The sequence below is a fragment of the Arvicanthis niloticus genome, chromosome 1 (genome assembly GCF_011762505.2).
Source record: "Arvicanthis niloticus isolate mArvNil1 chromosome 1, mArvNil1.pat.X, whole genome shotgun sequence".
In the NCBI taxonomy this organism is placed as follows: domain Eukaryota; kingdom Metazoa; phylum Chordata; class Mammalia; order Rodentia; family Muridae; genus Arvicanthis; species Arvicanthis niloticus.
The window spans coordinates 108,372,004-108,394,747 of NC_047658.1; the positions used below are offsets into that span (position 1 = coordinate 108,372,004).

General features: G+C 46.2%; 1 protein-coding gene across 8 annotated transcripts; it reads right to left on the bottom strand.

Annotated features, from left to right (window-relative positions):
• Tollip (toll interacting protein) lies at positions 1 to 21,281 on the bottom strand. 8 transcript variants are annotated; one of them, XM_076913626.1, is made up of 8 exons: positions 21,075 to 21,261; positions 19,763 to 19,881; positions 17,554 to 17,642; positions 12,459 to 12,608; positions 11,698 to 11,880; positions 10,450 to 10,602; positions 9,276 to 9,366; positions 1 to 2,939 (listed from the first exon to the last, which is right to left on the bottom strand). In XM_076913626.1, exons 3-8 carry the CDS (start codon positions 17,572 to 17,574, stop codon positions 2,725 to 2,727), a joined length of 813 nt encoding a protein of 270 aa, XP_076769741.1. In that variant the 5' UTR covers positions 17,575 to 17,642; positions 19,763 to 19,881; positions 21,075 to 21,261; the 3' UTR covers positions 1 to 2,724. The 8 variants fall into 8 exon arrangements, with proteins under 8 accessions (XP_076769741.1, XP_076769736.1, XP_076769740.1 ...); XM_076913621.1 differs by having other exon boundaries at positions 19,708 to 19,881; XM_076913625.1 differs by having other exon boundaries at positions 19,763 to 19,991.
• Positions 21,282 to 22,744: the final 1,463 nt, after the last annotated feature.

The window sequence follows — 22,744 nt, forward strand, 5'->3', positions numbered from 1 at the left end:
TAAACATTTCCTTAGAGGACTTTATTTTTCTATTTTATATAGACCACTTATTAAATTAGAAGGCTGAAAAGTAAAAATATATCATATAATCAAAGAAAAATCTGGACATGAACCCCCCCCATCCCCAAGATAACTGTAGACAGAATTCTGAGAACCATTCCCACCAACCTCCAGACAGTGTACCAGATGATACCAGTTCTGTAAAGAGTGGCTGGGAGGCGAGGCAGAGCCCAGTCACACAGCTCTTCTCTCATCAGGTAGGCGTCACTCACATGGTGAGATAAAAGCCCTGGCATGTCAGACCACAAGCATGCAGCAGGTTACAACTTCAGGCAACCAACACATCCAGAGAAGAAAACAGCCAAGGCCATGTCTACCGAGAGCTGGCCTGAGGACAGGGGCTCCAGTGGACACCTGCAAAATTTTGCTACCAATGCCAATCTTCAAACTTGGCCAGAGCAGCAATGATACCCAGTGAAAGCCTGGTCCCCATGCAGAAGCTTGTCTGCCTCTGCTGTGGCCTCTGCCTTTGAGCTCCTTCCAGAGATGACTTTTCATCTCAAGAAGATTCAGAATGGGAAGGAAGGCTAAGCAAGCCATGCTCTGATGTCTTGGTACCTACACAGGTGCTGACAAGCACTGCCTCTTTCTTTGCACTAGATGGGTGCTGGCATGAAAATCCAAGACAAAACAGCACAAAACCCAGGAGAGTGGAGTATCACTCAGGCCTTATAGAATGTGATCTTTCTTCAATCTATTAAAAAAATAAAATGTTCATGACAAAGGGAAGAGTCTGTTTCAGCTCAAGTCTTAAATCTGTCTTAAAACCATCACTCTTCCTCATTTGAGCAAGCACAAGTTAGTGAACTCTGCCTCTGAGTGCTGTGGGGGCTGCTCAGGGGCTGGCAGCAAATCTTGATGCTCCTTACAGAACCTCACATGAACAAAGTGGCCCTGTGCTAGCCCATACCTCCTTAAGGCAGAAGCTGATGCACATAGCCACACCTGAGACCTAGAGACAGGTGCTGAGGTTCCTGCTCTGGGGGTAACACTAAGTGGACCACTTAAGGAGGTCCTGCCTGCTTGACTCATCTACCCCATAATAGGGCATCTGCTTACCAAGCACAAGGCCACACAACAGTCTAGAATGGAGACTTCCAGTGCCTAGTTATGTTAAAGTAAGTGCTTGAATCTATTTAACAAACATTGGTCTTTCTTCTCCATTTTGCAGTTAAAAGGTTTGAAGACTTACAACTAAAGAAAAGTGCTTGTCACCACCATTCACGCCCACCGTCACCATATACTGCCTTTAGGCTTACAAAAATAAATACTTATGAACAATACATTTGACAAAAAGCACCCCCATGGAAAACAGAAAGTAGTATATTTTACTGTGTTTTTAGGAGGCAAAGACCAAAACTGAAGCACTAATTTTCTTATTTGAAGTCCTTGACAACAGTCCAAACTACTAGGAGTTACCTTCATGCCCATATTGGGGGATCACATATTCAAATACCGGGTGTGCAAATTCTCAGAAAAACAAAAAGCAACTGCAATGTAAGGCAAAACTGTTACACCATCAACATGTGACAATGCTCGGCAGCTTCTTAACATTAGCAGAACCTGTACAGTGTGGTGATTCTGAGAAAGCTTTCAAGGTCTGAATCTTAGGACAACGGGCCACCCATTTTCTCCCTAAACAGACCTATAGCCAGGTCATGGGCTCAAAGGTTTGCAACCCAACATACAACACACAATATCCACTGGTCAGGTACAGGCACCTCTATCTCATGAAGGTTTAATTTAAGCATAGATTGTTATCACTCAAGCCAAGCTACAGTATGGGTCCACAGAGTATACTGCAGGTCAGTAGTGTCATGATGCTTGAATTTTAGTAGTAAGCACAGAGTACCACATCCACCCATCCCCTTCACTTGACTCTGGGGTCTGTGATGAAGGTCTATCAATAAGAACAGCCCCTGGAATAAGACCCACAATGCTGGTACTAAACAAGAGGATGTGAAAAGCAGCCTCCAGCAGTGAGGGCCAAGGTGGGGCTTTGCCAACCAAGCACCAGGTCCAGACACCTTTTGTATTCAAATTGGATTTCTGTGGCTGAAGCCTAGCCAGACAATGGCAGGTAAGCTAGACAGGAGGTTAGAGACCTGCTGGATATGGCTGGGAAGCATATCTCACTGGCCCAGGACATACAACATCAAAGGAGGAAAGGAGCTTTTAGCTTGAAAGTTCTAAAAATAACCTGTAAATAAGGGCACATGAACTCAGTGCACCCTCAACAACCATCTCAGCTGGGCCGAGTAACTAACTCCATGCCATCCATCAACTCAGAAGGATGCTGTACAATTTCTAGTATCCTGGCAGAGGCAGTTGCTTTCTGTAAGAATGTATTCCAGAATAAGGTGAAGACAGGAGATGCAGGTCCCCAAACAGGACCACTGGTCTGTGCAATAACAGGGCCATGCCACCATCACCCAACTAGAGACAAGGAGAGAACTGTCCCTCAGCAACAATGAAGAGGACTGCCTGCCTAGAACCAAAAATCCACATGCATCCCCAAAATATGTGGGAAGGGGAGGCACAGATGTCCAAGGAAGGGTATGTGGATGATCTTTCATTGGAATCTTGTGGGGATGGTGACCCTGGGGAGCCCTGGATGGACAAGTCCAAGGGTCAGTGGTGTGAAGCCAAGGGCCACAGGTGGGTCTAGGACTCTTCACCCATTTGCAGCAAAGAATTGATGGCAGCATCTTTGTTCCCTCTCTGGGCTTCAAGCACAGAACGGATTACTTCCCTGTCCATGTTGGGAAACATGTCCTGGATAGCCTTGAGGTCCTCCTCATTACATCGAGGCTGAGGAGCCACAGCTGGTGGGGGCATGGCCATAGGCACCATGCCTGGGCTGCAGACAGCAGGCATCCCTGAAAACAAAAGGTGAAGTTTGGTTAAAAAGAGTGGGGCCAGCCAGGCATGGTGATGCATGACTTTAATCCCAGTACTTGGAAGGCAACAGGAAAATCTTTAAGTTCAAGGCCAGCCTGGTCTACAGAATGAGTTCCAGGACAACAGAGGGGTCACAAAGCTGAAGTGCCAAAGAAAGAAATAATACATCTCACTGGCCTCAAGGGGAAAGGCTACTTTAAGTCTGACTTGAAAACAGACCCCACAGGGATGGGTCATCCTCCTCACTATTGAGGCCCCTGTTAGTATTCTGTCTAAACTCCACCTCCACAGTTACCTGGCAACAGCCAGGTATGCTCCTCCCCACAGTTAGTTACCTGGCAACTGCCAGGTAGGCCTGATCCACTATAAAAGGGGCTGCTTGCCCCCTCCTCACTCTCTTAATCTCTTACCCTCTCTCTCTTACTCTCTTACCCTCTTGCCTCTCTGCCCAACCCCTCTCTCTCCATGTGGTCATGGCTGGCCTCTACTTCTCTATTCCTCTGCCTCTACTTCTCTCTCTCTCTCTCTCTCTCTCTCTCTCTCTCTCTCTCTCTCTCTCTCTCTCTTTCTCTCTCTCTCCCCCACCTCTCTCTCTGCCTCTACTACCCTCCTGGCTCCCCTCCCCATGCCCTCAATAAACTCTATTCTATACTATACCGGTGTGTGACTGGTCCCTCAGGGGGAAGAGATGCCTCTTCATGGGCCCGCTGAGACATCCCCTCCCCCCATACCTCTCCACACACCCACAGAACATACTCTCTTTATCTCTTTATCTTTTTATAAACACTTCACTGGTGCCGAGACTCGGATATAGAAATCTGCAGGTTTGCATCAGACCAGCTACGAAAGGATATCCACACTCACTAGCATAGCCTAGAACTGGTAAACTCCACCTGGGACATCTGAAATAAGAACAACAGTCCCCTCTCCTGATGTTATTTTTTTTTCCTGAACAAAAATTCAAGTTGAATCTATCTAATCAAAAATTACAGGGAGCAAGATGAAAAATTGCTAACCACATGTGCTACTTCAAGACCTTAGGAGACTTGTCACAGACATGTGTCTTTACTGAGAATGACAACAACAAAGTATTATGCTTGTTTCACCCAATATTCCAAAGTCTGTTTGTGTCAATATTCTAGAATTTACTTTCACAGCTTAGCAAAGACATTACAGTAGCCATGCGTATGGTAAGGTCTTAAAGCTACATAAAGCACTCCCTGAAAACTTCAAGAAAAGTTGCATACTAGCCTTTCACAATGAAGACAGTACACATCAGAAAGTACATCACTTTTCAGCAGCCTGAGGCATCAGGGCCCTCAGTGGGGCACAGGAGCCAATCCTTTTGCCATGAGAATGACAAAAGGCTGCTGGCAAAGGGCTCAGCATTGATGCTACATGGTCCCTGCACCCTGTAGATGAAGGGGTACAAACTGAGAAACAGAGGCAGGTTTCCTAAGTACCCTCTGGGCCCAGCCTTCACCTTCATGCCTTTGTCCTGATTGACCTGGACAGGTTGTCATGAGACACCTTACAAGTTGTCACCATATAGTGGTGCAGCTGGTGTTGGCTACTTTGAGGTTCTTCTTTCTTCTACCCTTCTCCACCCCTTGGAACTCCTAATACTAGCTAGAAGAGGAAAAAATGATAGCAAGGAGGAGGGTGCTTATCATTAGACTACTTCCTGCTGATTAGGGGCATCAAGATCTTTGGGACAAGTCTGATCTTCGTCATCAGCATATCTAACTACTTCCTGTTTCTTCTTTGCACATGATTACTTAACAAACCACAACAACAAACAACAACAAACAACCAACAACCCACCCTGCCTCTTGGGGCCCTAGCATTTCTATACCCTCTGAAAAATCTGCTAAACACTACATAATCGCAGAAACTATCTGTTGCTGGCAAAATCATGCCTCTGCTAGAACATGAGGCAAAACATAGTCGGCTGCTGTAAACAATCTGAAGCAGCCTCATGTCCCACACCTGGGATTAAAACAAAAACCTATTCTTATAATATTTCTGTAATTTTTAAGAAAATAAAATGCCAAAATTGTTGCCTGGCCCAGGTGTAAGACAGCAGCCTATTGTTTCTAAAGGGACTCAAATAACCTCACTAGAATGAATGCAGTGTCTGCACACACACACACAGCCACTGAGGCAACACAAGGAAGGTGCAAAATGATACCCAGACCAGGCTGTTTCCTGCTCAGACTATTTCAACACTTTTCAGCCTAGCTGGGTACAGGGAAGAGAGGAATGGGCACTGCTGCAAAACCTGCAAACAAACTGCATGGGGTCAACGTAAGAAAGCTGTCTGCAGTCATCTGTTCCAGACAAGGAACAAGGAAGACTATGCACAAAGACTGACCCTGCTGTCTTCCATCCTCCAGAGTAGATACCGTATTTCCAATCCAAGTCTGACCCTGTCACCATGACTGAGTATGGACCAGTTTACCAAAACTTCCTTGAATTTGTGAGAGCAGATGTGGGGTGACCAGCCAACTCTGCAGGTAAAGGACAGACAGGACCCTGCAGTCTTGGGATACAAATAATGTGTCCTCTCAGGTTCAACTGGGTACCGTGAGGAGCCATGCTGATGGAAGTGAACCTGTAGCTCTCACTAAAACACTATGTTGAATAAGAACAGCTCAGTGGCATAACCCTATGACCCCCTCATCATGAACTGACACAAACGGATAGAGGAGGACCAATTCATTTCCAGTAGGAGGACACTTAGCTACAATGCACATATTATAGACAGTAGGCAGACACAAGTCAGTGAAGCAAGAGACTTTTCACCAATAGAATGCCACCCAGTAAACAAAAGCAAGTGAGCTTTCCATTCAAGAAAAACTGGTGCTTAGCATGGCAGCACAGACAGCCTGGGTCCTAAATGGCCTCACTGCAACAGCTCAAAACTGACACCAACAGCTAAAGGCCTCGGAGGCCTCGGAGGCTACCCCTGCTGGCTAGGGAGCTTAGGAGCAGGCTACATATCACAGGACATTTCTAAGTTCTCAAACTAATAGATTGATAAACACACAGGTAACCCTTGATCCTCAACCTTCAGCTTCAGCTCTGCAAAGCAGCAGCTGTGATCTTGAATCCAAGACCTCAGACATAGACAACAGGGTCTCTGCTTCATAATATGCAGAGGGCACCTACTGGTTATGCATTGCCCCCTGGGCATATGGCAAGGGTAGGCCAATGCACAGTGAGGATAGGCTGACATGAGTCTCCTCATTCCTGTCTAACTGTGCTTGAGTGCTGTCCTCTTCATGCATGGTCTGTGTACACATTCCTCACCTCCTGAATAGTCAAGGGTATAAGTATTCTCAAGAGAGCAAACTCTGCAGCATGAAGCTGATATGAAGCAAGAAACATCATGTGACTTGACCTCACTTTGAGAAGCCAGAGAGCACAGGAATAAAAACACCCTGGATGAACTGCTGCTCCTGCTTCTGTGGACTGAGATAACCCGACACATGGACCAGATGGCAGCCTAATCGTCTCTGCACAGGATTCCCCCAAGTACTCTGCTCAGATGGCTCTGCCATCATAAACATGGAGGAATTATAAGAACCAAAGCTAGGCATCCAGTTTCAACGAAGCAATATGCTCACTAATGCCCCCAAGATTAAGACAAATAACAAACAAAAAACAATTCAACAACTTTTTTAGAACTGACTCTCCATTACTGGAAGCCTGAATTCAGAGAGAAGTGGCTAATTCTGGGGTGGAAGAAGGAAATGTACAAGATAGCTAGAGGCTTCCTGTGCCAAAGTCAGGAGGCTCCACAGCATGTAAGTGTAAGACCTCAAAAAGCACACAATTCAGCCTAAAGGCCTGGCCAATCTGGGATCACTGAGTGACAAAACAATACAGTAACAAATTAATAGCGCAGAAAATAAAACAATCCTCAAATCCACACTGCTACAACTATCAGTGGACAGCTCAGTCTGACAAAAACCAGGCGGCAACTGTGACCTTGAATACAATCCTCTAGGAGATACAAAAGGGTTCTCAAGAGAATGAAAAGGCAAACTGTGTCACCTTACCAAACACTAAGATGTGAGCAGCAGAAATGAAAGAGAGCCACTTTCTAAACAGCATCTGGGTGTACCTGGCCAGATAGTGAACAGGACTGCAGAGCCTGTCACAAGTTCTGGGAAGACCTAGACCACTAGCCCCCTGACCTGCAGCTCGTCTTCTTGGGAAGAGTCCTCACTTTCAGGAAGCATGCTTACATGGGGACAGAGCAGACATCAGACAGAGGCTGGTCTCCAAAGGAAAAATATCTTTTTATTTCTGTGACAGCTTTTTTATCAGTAGGAAACTATCTCTAACTTTCAAAATGTACATCAAAAGTGAGGATCAAAGTTTATAGAGGAGCCTTCCCTAAAATACAACACATTCTAGAGCAGTCTAGAGGCACTACAGAGAATGAAGGGCAGGAGCCAAGAAAAAGTACACTGGTCAAAAGCTGTATCTTTTGTTTAGAAGTAGTTCTTCTGTTTGTAACTAGACAGAAGTTTGTCTTTGTTGCTTCCCTACCCCTTCTGCCTCCACTCAAAGATATGCCCAGTGCTTGTAGATGGACTTGGAAAGAGGGTACCCTTGTTCAGATAAGACCATGAAGGAGCAGAAGAGCCTCTGTCCAGTGACCTTACAAGACATAACACACAAAGAGGGTGGCAATCACAAGAGTATGAAGACAGACCAGGAAGATATGGCCAGAAACCAAGTCACACCAAGAGCTGGAAAACGTAGAAGTTCACTCTCTAGAGCTTCAGAAAGATTGCAGCCCTTGTTTTGGTTTCTGGCATCGGAAACTGAGGGAAGAGACTGCTGCTGCATTGTCCCATCTGTGATCTGTTGCCTCTGCTGCACTGGGGTACCCTTTGTGCTCAGGGCACTTCACTTGCTTCTCCCTCCTCAGACCTCCAGTTCGGGACAAATTCCATACTCTGATGAGACTGCAGTTCAAAAAGGATCCTGAGAGCCACTCTGGGAATGCAACCCTCATACCTCAGGATCCGATCACTGAACTGGACAGGTCAGGATCTTGTATTGGCGACTCCACAGTGCACACATCCTAAAACCCCACTCTCCAGATTTCTAAGGCTCTCGGTGAACAACCACACTGCTTTAAGGTTCTCTTAAGGTCCTGGGTCACTCCCCACTTGACTGTTCGCCCTCTACTGCAGGCTGTACATTCTGGTCTCTGCTGATCTGGTGGCAACCTACTCCACTCCCAAATACTGCAGGGACCTGGAAGCCTGTGAACTTACCCTCCCTTTCCTTTGCAAAGTGCTGCCCTTTGTTCCTACAGGAAGATTTGTCATAGGCAGAAGGCCCAAGTTCTGTCTGTTAGGGCTGTTTTCAGGCTATGTGTGGGTGGATTTCATTCCCAAGTCCTGCACTATCTTCCCTAGCTCAGCTGGTATAGGGGCTGAGTCAAAAGCTAATGAGTCACTCCATTCTGGCTGTGTGGGACCCTCAGACCCCACACCACTGAGCCATAGCAGCTCTGTGCCGTCCTAGATCCAAGGCAACACTCACCCTGAGCACCAGCAAGGAGGGACTATGCAGGCCAAGTCCCATCCAGGACCTCATGATCCCTCTTGCCCTACAGACTGGCCATCGCCACTGCCTTAGCCTTTGAGTTCCTTGGGATAACAGACTTCCATGGTCTGCTTGGACTCCATTTCCCTGGATTCTCGCAGAGAATAGAGAGCCTGCAGGCCTGCCCTGGTGTCTACTCTCAGAGCTTTTCTTGTTGGCTGAAGCCAAGAAAGCAGCTGTGTGATCTCATCTGGCTTGCCCTATTCTGGTAGGAGGGCCAGTTGGACACCACACACTGTGAACACCACAGGAAGATTGGAAAACTAAAAAAAACTACATAAGAGCCACATGTTGAGTTTGTGAGCCAAGCAGATACTAACTTGCTTGGGTAACACTTCCAATGAGAGCCATGAGTTCCTTTATAACAGGTACTACGCCTTGTCTAACAGGAACCAGGCTTTCTTATTCCAGGAACTTGTCATGAAAATGTTCCTAAACAACGTTTCTACACCTCCAAAAATGTCAACTCGCCTTACTTATGGCAACAATTAGGGCAAACACTATTTCCTATGTACGCATAAACAATTCAAATATGACACTGGAATAAGCTTTAGAAGGATCTTCATTTAAAGTAGCCATGCTTGCACAATTCTACACTACTCAAGTTTTGCAGGAATGTTGGGCCCTTCCTTCCTCCTGTCCTACTTTGTCCCAGGATTACCTGCCAAAGAGGCAGTACACACCTGCAATGGGCACATAGCCAACACCCTGCTGGTACACAGTTGGCATCAGGACCACAGGCTGAGGCGGCATCATCATGGCGGCTGGGAGGGACTGAAACACAACAAAGAAAAACATGGTGTCAAGGAGGACCATACCATATGTCAATCTTGTTACTTCCGGTAAGTAAGGAATAGTCCTAGCCACAGTCCAGACATTAACACCCAAGACAGGGAGTCCTCAGCAAGAATGTAGTGTCTCCTGGCCACTGGTTTCATCTGCACCAACACTCCCACAGACCACTGCCCATTATCTAGAAGACTTGGGCTGCAGACTCAGTTAGAAAAGTGCTTGGTGCACAAGCACAAGGACCTAAGTTCAATCCCCAGCATCCATATATAAAGCCACGTTTGGTAGCTCATATCTATAATCCTAGGAGGCAGAGACAAGAAGATCCCTCAAGTTCATTAGCCAGCCAATCTAATGAAATGAATGAGTTTCAGTTTCAGTGAGAACAAAAGTCAGGGTGAAGATTAAAGAAAACAATGATGTCAACCACTGGCCTCACATGAGTTGCAACTACCACCACTTCTCACACAGACTTACAAAGCTCCCTTCAGCGTCTGTTCTGGAGACTGCACCAGTATCAGTAGCTTCTCTCAGAAGTTATTTATGTAACGTGTCTTAGTATTTTGCGTGCATGTATATATGTGCATTATATGTGTGCCAGATGCCAGTGAAGGTTAGACTAGGATATTGAATCCCCTAGAACTGGAGTCACAGTTGGTTATGAGTCACCATGTAGGGGCTGGGAATTAAACCTGGAAATTTCCACAAGAGCAGCAGTGCTCTTACCTGCTGAGCCACCTCTCTGGCCCCAGCTCAAATAATCTTGAACTGTAGATGAGCTAGTCAAAAATGGACCTATGCTCCTGTTAAAGACAGGTAACACTCAACACCAGAAGGAGAGGCAGGATGGTCAAGCTGAGGAGGCCTGCATACAGGTCCTTTATTCTCCCCTGTTCTCAAAGGCTCAAGAACATCTAAAACAAAAGGCCTAGATAATACAAAGGAGACAGTGGGAGCCCAGACCCCCAGCCCTGCCTCCCATGACTTCCCAAGGTTCTGGGAGCCATAGCTGCCTCAAGGTGGTGCCAGAACCTTTTTGAGGATGGCCTCTCTGGACAGTGAACTTACCGTGTAGGACATGACCAGGTTAATCATGCCCTCCTTGTCGTCGCCCTGCCTCCCACTCAGGCTATACCACTCGTCTTCCACTTGGCCCTGCTTCAGGGACTCAGGGATGGTGATGTGGGTCCAAGCTATGCGGTCGTCCATGGAGAAGGCTCGCTGAGGAAGACAAGAGTAAAATGACCTCATCAGGGTCCACAACAACCCATGTCACAGAGAGCAGCTTCTCCTATGGCTGTGACTCCACCTGGAGTGCCGCCTGCATCTACCTTCTGTCTTCTTAGCAGAACAGGGGTCCTCCTCACTGCTCCAGCTTCCTTCAAGGAGCTTCCCACTAAACCACAATCCCAGACCTCCATAGATCACCTGTACCTGGCCACCACCACTGCATCTGCATCTTCTGAAAGGACAATAAAGAATCTCTGAGCTGCTATCCTTGCTTAGGGATGGACACTGTCCTTCCCAGTCCTTGTGCTCTACTCTTAAGTCTCAAGCCCAGTAGGTATACATGAGGACAAGAGCTCCAAGCCACCATTCATAGCCCCACCCCAAACCTCCTTTTCATAACCCTACTATTCTCAGACACACAAGAAGGAGAAAGGGACAAAACCAACCAACTAAACAAATAAACAAGAAGAAAGCAGAGGAAGAGGCAGAGGGTCAAGACAAAGGAGAAGCTGTGTCCCCCTTGCTGGGCTGCCCATGCCCACTTCCTCTCTGGTTCTCACTGCCCTGTTTCTCTTCCTACTGCTCTTTGCTCTGTTTCAAGGAGGCAAGCACATGGTCTCTAGAACTAAGCTACAAGGAGACATCTTCAGCTACCTGTGCTTCCTGACTGCCCTCAAAAAGCTGCGTGCTTAACTGCTGGCATGGCCATGGGACATTACTGGCAGAGCCTGGAACTCAACTCATGCCTGCAAGTGTTCTAATCACTAGCAGAGCCTGACTCACTTGACATCTGACCTATCCATGAACATTTATTTTCACTCTATTCATGCTTCTATCACTGGTGAAGTTCACAATAGACACTGTCAAAGGAGCTAAGGGAGAAAATAACAGTACCTTGTCATTCAGCCACTAAATGTCAGGTGTCCATGCAGGTCACACCCTGTCACCAGCCACTAAATGCTAGGTACACAGGGCCTGAGCACCAGGAGAGCAGCCTTGTAACTACAACCACAAGGCACACTGCAGCACACCATTGGCTGTCAGATCCCAAACTAGGCAGGTCTGTAACACTGGGGCATCTCTCACCTCATCGAAGATCTCAAGGTAGAACGAGTCCACACCTGGGGGCACCGTGCACTGAATGACCTTGTTCCAGCGAGGGTTCTTGGCGCCATTGTGTGCTGTAGGAGTTTCATAAACAGCATAGCCCAGACGTAGGCGGCAGTAAGGGTCCATACGAGTCATTCCATAATTCTTTGCCAATTTAGCCTGAAATAACACCCAATTTAGAAAAATGAGGCATCCACTAGCAGAGACAAAGGCTAGTGTTTATATAAACTGCTTTTCTTACAGGTATTTCCCAGAGTGAAAAAACAGCCTTCAAGTTCACCTAACCGTGTCAGTAACCTGCTCTTAAACATGCTGCCAGTCACTCCTGGACTCATGTGACTTTGGGAACCTGGCCATCCCTGGCAGTAAGCAACTACCTATAAGTAGGAAGACAAGATCTCTCATCTGGCACTGTGCGCTGACTGTGCACATCCTAGGGCTCCGCATGGAGCTGTGCCCTGCACAGTTTGCAGGGCAGTTGTGCAGAACTGAGTTGCTAACACCTCAGCTGCTACAAAGAGGTCAGGGAAAGCATCCTCATGGAGGATAATGCCCGACATGGACCAGTAGTATCTTAGGCAGATCCCTGGGAAATCAACAGGTATTACCAGATATTTTCAAAAATAACTAGAATCAAAAAAGTTCTACTGTCCACATGGGAAATAAGGTGCAAAGCCCCATGCCTATGCCTCCTCTTCTGTTCAATCCCACCAAACTCCAACAAGAAACAGACCCACCTGTACTACAGTGATGCTGAGGCGACCCACAGTGCCAACTGCTCCTCCATACTGCAGCTGCTGGGCTGCCTGGGCATCCAGCTGGATCTGCTGCTGCTGCTGTGTGGGCGTTATACGGAGGAAGTCCTGGGGGAGTTCACCAATGTACACCTTCCAGTGAGGAGAGAGAGAGTAGAGTCAAAGCAGGTAGCCACGCAATCTCACAGTACTATCTTATTATCTGGCTTACCTTGGAGCAGTGTGTCACTCCAGGCCCACTCCAGTTCCCCTCATCTTACCAAGGCCTTCCCCCCGCCCCCTACAAGAGATTCCAGCCTGCCCTCTTCTGAGCTTCCTTCCCCTGAAGACACACACCTTCTTACCCAGGAGGTACTCAAGGCAAACCAGAGCCCTTGGAAGGTTAAGAATATTTCTCAGTCACTAAAAAGACTAGCTATTATTAGGGCTTGAGGGAGACCTGAAGTGTGCTAAGAAAGTAGAGTTTTTCAAGAAAAAGAAGAGAGCAAAGGAAAGGGGAAAGGTTAACCAGGACTCCTAGTGGTGACCCTGGCTAAGATTTATTCCAGAGTTCACCACAGGGCCCTACCACAGAGGGAGACCACAGGAATACATACTGAACCAGGGCTTCCTAGGAAGAAAACACCAGTTGGAAATGGCATACCTGCCTGGGGCCCAAGAAGGGAGGGCCAAGAACCCTTTGTAGCAGCTGAGATGTTAGCTACTTAGGACCAGTGAGGACAGCCTTGGGACCAAGCATCCACAGCTTCAACCAGATAACCCAACAGAAGGCAGGACTGCTCCTTGCCCAGTGGGTGCCCGTGTGAGCTACACAGAGGAAATACTCACAATTATGGAACAGTTGATGAAGCTCTGAAGGCTGAAAGCCCACTGAAAAAGGACCTGAACAGCAATCAGGTGCCTAAAGTGGTCCCACCATGCATGCTTCCCCAGAAGCACCAATGTCATATGAGCTGTGACAGAGTGAATTTACTGAGAGCTGCTGGGAGCACTTGATATGCAGGGTCTGTGACCCCCTGACTACCTCCACTGCACACACTGCTATCCACCTAGCTGTGGGCTCACACTGATGTACATTATGTACACGTCCATTTTCTACAGTTCTCAGCTCCCAGCACCGTGAAGACACCTGTCTCCAAGGGGTTTGGGTCTTCTTTCCAAAGGTCCTTGAAAAAGTTAGACATGGTGGCTCACTCTCACATCCCCAGCACTTGAGAAACTGAGGCAGGAGAGTACAATGAGTTCAAAGCCAATCTGAGCTACATAGTTGAGTTCCAGGCTAGCAAGACGCTGTCTCAAAATATAAATCAAATAAGTTAATAAAGGAAAGAAGCAAGCAAAAGTCACTGGATCTGGTTAGCAAGAATGGCAGTTTCCAAAGCCCCGAAGCCTCTCTTTGACAGACAGCCTTTCCCACGGCACATCACAAATGCTTCTGGGGAGTCCAAGAGATGAGAAAGGGCTGTGTTTCAAGAAGAGAAGAATCAGTATCTATGGTATATAGGAAACACTGAGTCCCTCCCAGAAGAACTCCTGGCCCATGCCTGTGCTAGTCTATAGTGAATTTTCAGGGCGCACCTCCAAGATGTATACCCAGATTTATCTATACAACATAAATGAGTTATTAGGAAAAAACATATTTTCTTCAGCCAGGTTCTTGGGGTTAAACTATATAGGCCAAGTTCTCACTTGTCATAGGAATAACTATCAATTGTATGCCACTTATTACAGCTTTAAGGCTGCAGCAGGACACACTTGTGTCTCCGAAGGATACACACAGGAGGGCAAGCAGGCCAGTAGATATCACAGTGATAAGTCAGGATATAGGCAGTCATGGGGGATGCTTAAGGCATGGAGGTCAGGAAAGGCCATATGGAACAAGTCAGGGCTGTTTTTTACTTTAATTGTTTCTTATCCTCTTCTTGGGACTGGAAACTTCAGACATTGAGATTTCATATAAGGAGACTGTTAGGGTAAGGTGACATTAAGATAAAACGTGAACAGAGGTAGTGTTCTGTGGTAGAACATTTGCCCAGCATGCACAATGCACTAGGTTCAATCCCAGTACTTTTGTTCTGCAAAGATCAAATTCAAATGTGCTATTTTTCAATAAGGATTTAACCATAAAATTATAAATAGGAAAGGAAAGTTCTAACAATGTGAATTTAACAGTGTTACTGAGGAATAGAAAAGCAACTTTGTGGTAGAGAAAGCTAACCCATTCCTTAGCTGCCTTAGTTAGGTGAGCCTTCATCCAAGCTAGGGATGTGCTACAACACCCTTGACAATGCACCTTCTCAAAAACAAACAAACAAACAAACAAACCCCCAAAACAAGGAAGCCCGAGATATGGTCAAAGGCAAGGCAAGGTACTAGGAGGAGCCGACAGCAGTGAAGGGAACACGCTGAATCTAGAGCATGGACTGAAGCCAGTTTCATGGCAGTGACAATGGTCTGTGAATACAACATCAGGGGAAATGATACGAGGAGAAATTTTTTCTATAGCTTTTCTCAAGTCACAATTTTACTAGAAAAAGTTTCACCTTAACCTAAAGAGGGAGCAGGGAGGACGGGAAAGACTTCAGCCTGAACCAGATAAACAAGGTGGTTATACAACCAATACTCTCTGTCCTGGGAGGGAAAAGACAAGCCTGCCTGTTGCTGTGGATCCCTGATGATTTGTCTAAAAATAAGAACACCTCTTGCTATATCTAAACGAGTCACCACCATTAGCATGGTGAGGAATACTTCAAAGCAAGAGATGAATTCAGGCATTGGTGCAAATTCTATAAAGTCACTGAAGGCACCAGAAAATACCATCAATATACAGCTATTTTTAGTAAGGTTTTAAAATTCAGGAATAATCCTAAAATGTATTTTTGCCATATATTGGTAGAGGAAATTTTTGCCATATATTGGCCACATGAAATATAAATTTTTATCATGGCTTAAGACTCAGAAATATTAAATAATGGTTCTGTTAACAGACTCACAATAGATCTTTTTTACAGTTTATCTAAGAGTACAAGATGAATACATAGTTCAATACTAATAAATGACTTCAAACATGTGGGTTAAGACCCAACAATTTCAACTCCAGGAACCAGTCTATGGGAAAGCTGCAAGAATATAAGCATAAGTATGCTCATTCCTCATGGCCTGGGACAAAGGAAGCGCCACCAAGCAATGTTTGACTTCCCTAGCCAGAAGCATCTATGTGGTCCAGACTCACAATTGTCAAAAAGAATGGGATATTTCTGTGTCCCTAAAAGAATGAAAGAAATCCCTAGGACCCTGACCAAAAGGGGAACAAGTAGGAAGGTCACAGCAGGCTTCATCCTTGGCTCTGTGTAGCACTTGAGGGAAACTCAAAGTAGCAACAGGCAGACAAATCTAGTGAATGAGAGCACATATAATACCCAATCTTTATTATCTGTGGCACAGCTGATGGGATTTCCCTATCAACAGAGAAGCTAGCTGTCTCTCCTAGGGTTGTCCAACGGCCTTTGGCCTGCCTGGCACAGACAGCCTGTCTGCTAGCATGTTTGGGATACTGTAGAGAAAGTCAAGAAGCTGCTAGTCTAGAGTTCAGCAAAAAAGATGGACAGTGACAAAGTTACTTCAACAGGTTAGTGTACATATGAGTGTGTGAGTTGCATGTGTGCATCCATGTGTGTGAGGCTGTGGCACCAGCAAGGCTAAACCAAACAAGGAAGAATCCTAAAGAAGCACCAGCTCATAGTTTAGAGTATCTGTGGCAGTGGAGCAGAGGTGGATCTGTTGCCTGATGCCAAGGCCAGGACAGCCTTCCAGAGCCAGTGATCACAGGGATTCCTATGCACAAAACTAGATGCTGCTGTGTTTTCCCACAGTCAGTCACAGCTAGTCCTGTCTGCCTTCAAACAGGTACCTGGCAACTGCCAACCCACCTGTACCCAGCTCTATTGCCTCTCTGGTGTCAAAGCAGAATAGTATCTAAAAAGGATTCATTCACAAAAATACGTTTTATGAAAAATGAAAAATAATTCATAAGAACCTAGAATCTTATTAGTTCGTGGCATTTCCCATGAGCTGGGCCTGTTGCACTCTCCCTGCATAAATTTGGCACAGCCTCATGAGCTCCGACAACAGTTCTGTATATGGTGGCCCTCAGTCAGGACGGAAAGTGCACTTAAAGGCGTTCAGTGGTTTACACTGAATCTACAAAGAACGGAAGACTAGTAAAGGAGTGACTGGGATGACAGCAGGGCAGGCGTTGCAGTGTACTGAGTACCACTGCCTGCTGCCACTCTACACAGAGCCCTCAGGAACTATAGTGAAGAGTTCTAAAAGAGGAACTTGAAAGCACAGCAAAGGGACCCTGATAAACACAAACAGACACAAAGAGGATGAGGAAGAAAACTGCACATCTCAGATCTGAACAAGCATTGACATAAAAACGTTGCTGCTCAAAGGAAGGGAGAACCATCAAATATGGCACATCACCACCAGGTGGGATGGTACCACTGAGTCACCACCAACTATGGTCTTTGCACACACTGGGAAGACAGAGATGCAATCAACTTCAAATCTGCAAGACTATGTGTTAAAATTCCTAGGGAAACTCCCAAGAGAAAAGAAATAAACCATACACTTACCAAACTGATAAAGAATTTACTACTGATTACATACATTTAAAAATGTGATTACTACTAATTACATACATTAAAAACTCTGTTTAATGAATCAAAGCAAGAATAGAAACAAATAGAAGCCTTAAAGTGTTAAATGTGTATATATTTATGCCATATAAAATAAAATAGGTTCCAATAGAAACTTGTACTTCTTAGATTTGACTTTTAAGGATACAGATATATGTTGCTGTGGGTAGAACCCTCCTAAACATAAATGTTGGATTAAATGTAAAGTCAAAACATAAACAAAAAAGAAAGAAAAACCATGTAAATACTTTCTAAAAGGAAAAGCAGAGTAGTCACAAAACCACATTAAAGTAAAGGCAAGAAGCCAGCAGAGGTCACTATCTGGTCACCACAGCCTGATGCAGGATTGTTAGACTTATACTCAGGTATAGCCTCACCTCAGAATCCAGAGCAGACATTCTCAAGGACCCAGAGACACAAGCCTAATGGCCAGCTGAGGAGCACAACCTCTTGCTCAGGTTCTGCCCTGTGAAGATGCATAGACAAGAGGACGCTAACTCACACAGGAGGTTTGAAAACTACAGCTATGTAGTAACACAAATAAACAAATAAACAAGGCAAGCAACACCCTAAAGAACTGAATTCCCTTCTCCATTACTAGACAATTAGAAGCCTACATTTTACCTTACTTTAAAAACTGTTTAAGAACAACCCAGGTACCTCTGGCTGATGAGAAAAGCTTATCTTTAACAACAAATCCACTTACCAAGTACAGAACATATGAACAAATTTTAAAATGACTCTTTTGGGCTTGGAGAGATGTTTCAGTGGTTAAGTACTGTGGCTGCTCTTAACCACTGAAAAGGACCTGGGTTCAATTCCCAGCACTACATGGTTCACAACCATATGTATCTTCAGTTCTGGGGAATCTAACTCCGTCTTCTGACCTCCACAGGCCCCAAGAATGCACATGGTAATACATACATGTACACAGGCAAAATATTCATATACATACAGTAATCTAAAAAAAATTTTTTTAAAATCACTTTGCCATCACTAATCAAGTCACTGGCTCAGCTAGGCATGGACACTAAGGCCTACCCATAGAATGAGGAGGGGCAAAGCTCTCTGGTTAACTAGCATCTCAAACAGGACAAGTCAGCACCTGTGGGACTCTACGCAACACATCTATAAAGGAGTACCTTCAAAATGCCACCCCTACATCTGGTGCAGCCTCCAGGCAGCAAGACCTCCTGTATGTATCCCCACAAGAAGTAAGATCCTACAAGTCACTCACTGTAGGGAAGGAACGGGTTTGTGAACTGGGTAGCAAAAAGGGTTGGTAATTTCAAAATACCAGCACTTTCAAAAGTGATATGGATATAGCATAGGGTGCAGTGCCCTGTGGTAGCTATTTAAAAAAAAAACAAAAAAAAAAACAACAAACAAAAAAAAAAAAAACAAAAAGAAACCTTAAAGTCTAAAAATGTAAAAGACCACTTATCCTGGGGAAGAACTTACTCCTTCACCTACATGTAGGTGGGGACTATCCGTCCTCATATCTTCCCACCTAAAACCTCAACCAAGGATAGAGAGCCCTCCTCGCCCAGATGAGATTGTCCTCTGCCTTTTATAACCTGCCAAGACACTCTTGTCAGTCCTTTCACTCGTCAGAGGTCAGCTATAGAGTCAACTGCCCAAGCCTGAGTCTAGGTTCCTGGGTTGGAGACTCTAGGCATGGCCTAACCCCTACTGGGACTACACAAAGAAGGCTGCTTGCAGGACCCAGCACTGACCAAATGCATGCACTTCATCTGTGTGGAAGCAGCACTCCACTCACTCAGGGATCATACAACCCTGACACGACATAAGTAGCAGAGAAGCATACCACCCTCTGGCAGTTCTACTAGACCTTGACAACTAGCTAAAAGCCTTTGCAAATATTAGTGAATCCAGAGGTAGATGGGTATATCATTGCAGGCAAAGCAGCCAGTAAAAAGCTGAAAACTAAAAAAGGTCTGTACTCTAAGAAACAGCACTTCCCAGATGAAGTTCAAGGCCTTCTATTCTACAGAGACCCTGGCCACAGGCCATGCAGTCCTCCCACATCAAGCCCATACCTTTCTGCTTTCACTGGAGAAAGCCAAAGATCTGATGGTGACTGTCATTCTCTGGCTTAACATAAGTTACCATGCATAGTTGTGTCCCTGTGTGCCACACCTGTGGCTCAGTGTCTGGTTGCTCTAAATATTATGGCCACTAATACTACGATGAAGTCATGCAGATCCAAGTAAAGCTTGAGATACCAGTCACTTATAACTAGTTCTTACAGCCCAAAGTTACAAGTCATCAAGGGTGCTCCTAAAACTACTCAGCTATGTTGTATTTCTATGACTATGTATCCCTGGAACATTGGGCAAGCAGAAAGCTCAAACGTCAGGATTTGACTCTTAGATTCTGCTAGTACGAACATCATCTGACACTCCCCATTACTCATCACTGTGTAGGTTATTCCAGCTCTGCACAACACCAGAGTTTCTCTAAGCAACAGGGAAAGATAGCTTCTTGCTCATGACAGACATGGAGCTCACCATCAGATGCATTCAAACTCAGCCCGTACCACAGGAAGTAAGGACATTCTCAGACCTCACAGTAAGAAAGGGTCCACCCTCCTTGGCCATGTGTCCACTTGGCAGAGATATGAAAAGGGCAAAGCTCAGGCTTTCTTTCTCCTCTGGCAGCCGCCATCAATCTTCTATAGTTTGCTGAGACACAGTGAGGATGAAGAAGGGTTGCTGTACATGAAGGTAAGTCCAACTCAGGGTAGCTCCATCCAAGTTTGACAGTGGGTCAGGAGCTCTGGCTTCAAAGCCCTCTGAAAAAGATCTAATCAAGCCTGGAGCTTTCTTCATCTGTTACACACACACACACACACACACACTGTACGTGGGTCAACACCAAGTTGTTAGGGTGAGGAAATCCTGGCCACAGGCTTTACAGGCACATTCAATATTAACTTCAGGGGAAAAGACACTGTAGTGCTCATCAGAACTGTGTTCTACTACAAGCAGCCACTGTTACAACGTCCCACCCACATCGGTCTCAGGCAGCTACTGGGAGGATATCCACACTAGGGGAGGTGAAACAGGTAGTATCATAGAACCCAAGACAATCCTGAAGAGACAACCCTGTTGGGTCTTCCAAGTTCTCTGCTCCCTTTTCCTCATTTATAAATGAAGAAATTAAGGCTTGAAAAGGTAGCCACTAACTGAGCTCATAATAGAGAATAAATAGCTTCTCTATTTCTATAGATGTTAGGGAAAGGAGGAAACTGTCACAACTAAGGACTGACTACAAAGTGGGATCTTTCACCATCTTTGAAACCAAGGAGACCAGGATCTCTCTCCTTTTGGGGACCAATGGATGTCTGGCTCCACTCCTCTGAGAGACCACAGGAGCCAAGGCCCCTCAGTTTGGGAAATTAATGCAGTCAGGACCACTCTCCATCTGGGAGAACAAGAATCAGGGCTCGTGTCCAGCTGGGGGACCAAGCGGGTGATAGATCTGAGAAAGTAAGGGGTTCAGAGCCCTTTCTATCTGAGGAACTAAGTGGAGTCGGATCCCACTCCATCTGGGGACCAATGGGGTAAGGCTTCCTCTGTGTAAAGGACTATGGGATTCAGGGCCTCCACCCAGGAAGACCACGGGAGTCAGGACCCCTCTCCATAAAGGGGGCCAGGAGCTTCAGGGCTCGTGGGCAACGGTGGAACCATCAGGTTCTGCCTTCCTCCACCGGAGAGGCCCGAAGGACGAGAGTCGCTACGCCGTATGGGTACCCAAAGGTAGGACCCGCGAAGCCCCGGGACAGCAGAGCAACCCGAGAGGGGCCCCGCGAGAGATGGAGGAGTCCGACCCCAGGAGCCGCTGCCCCAGCCAGGCTCTGGCCCAGATGACTCACCGGCCCGCGCTGCGTGCTGACGGTGGTCGCCATGGTGCTGCGGCGGCCCTCTGCCTCGCCAACTGCACAGTGACACGCCGGGAGAGCTCTTCCGCTCCCACCACAGCCTGCGTCGCCGACCGTTGTCCCGCGAGGCAATCGGCTCCTCAGTCAGCTGACAGTCGCCCCGCCTCGCCCCACCCCAGCGTTCCCAAAGCACAGCGTTTGGCAATAGCTGACCCCTCCCCTTCCGGTTAATCCGCGCACGCGTGCTCCCGGCTCAGGGGGAAGTGGGTAGCGTCTCCCCTATACGCCTGCGCAGTGGTTCCCTTCTGGAGCTCGGTAGCCCCGTAAAATGGCTGTCAGACTGTCTGCGCATGCCTAAACCTGAACGATCCCTTGCCGGCTGAAACTTGCTTACCCAGCAGCACGCACCTAGAACAGTGACGTTCATCTCAACTCGGTCGAGTCGCTACAGCGTCTGGTCACCTAGCTGGAGATAGCTGTGATACCACCGCCTGCAGGTGCCTGATCCTCTTGGAGAAAACTGATGTTTGGCAGCTTGAGGAAAAAACAGATGGCAGTAGAACCAGCTACACTCAAGCTCTTGAATTACCTCAAAATTCTGTGGGAGGGAGAACATTTATATTTAAATTTTTAAAAAAGAAACCAGCTGAAGGAGAGACAAGAGTGGGCCGGAACATTTCCACCGGCCTTGGATTTGCTAAATGAATGGAAGAGATGAAGTTATGTCCCTAGGAAACCCAGGCCACCCACTCTTGGCTTTTCAAAGCACTATCTTCAGAAGAATCTTTGGCCAGATAGACTCAGGGTAGTTCCTATAAGGAGTTGAGCCTATGGTGGTCACCAGTCTTTAGGTCCCTTTTTACTTGTGCTGCAATAGACTTGGCACTGTCATTACTCCTAGAACATTTCTTCACACCATGTTCCCTTGTGTTTAAGATCACATCTTCCAAATCCAGTGACAGTCTGTGCCTTGACAGAACATGGGACTGCATCTGGGCTCTGTTCCTGGACACCGGTCTATCCAGTACTCACTGGTCTCTAGCTCCTGTTGCCCAAACTGTCATCTCTATGTTGATAAAGCTGAGGCACAAAAGATTCACTCCGTTGTGGCAGACAGAGTTTTAAAGAGACCCTTGATCTCTCCTGGTATCCACATCCCCACACAATCCTTCCCTCTTGGTTATAGACAAAACCTGTGACTTGTGTCTAAACATGCAGCAGACAACCTGTTGTATACAATTATATCTGGATAGCAGAATAGGAACCCCTTGTGACTAAGACCAGATAAAGTTGATTGGGTTTGAGATGTCCACACATATGGCCTCTGATGGATCCCAAATCCTTCAATATTAAGCAGGTTTAAACGCACCACCACCAACAACAACAACAAAACAAAGGGGGAATTGTTCCCAAGGAAAAACTTTATCTCATAAAATGCTTCAGTAAGTCTCTGAAGTTAGTTCAAGGTCTGACACAGTCTGTCAGAGAAGAATCACAGCATTTGTTCTTCCTTGACTTAAATCTCTCTAATGGGGGTTTGGGGGGAGTCACATGGCTGGACATAATCTTACTTGTTTCCACTAGATTTGCTGCAGGTAGAAACTCTGGTATAGGTGGTCTATGATAAAATTTGCCTAGGTTACTTTGCAGAAACTTGAAAGCTA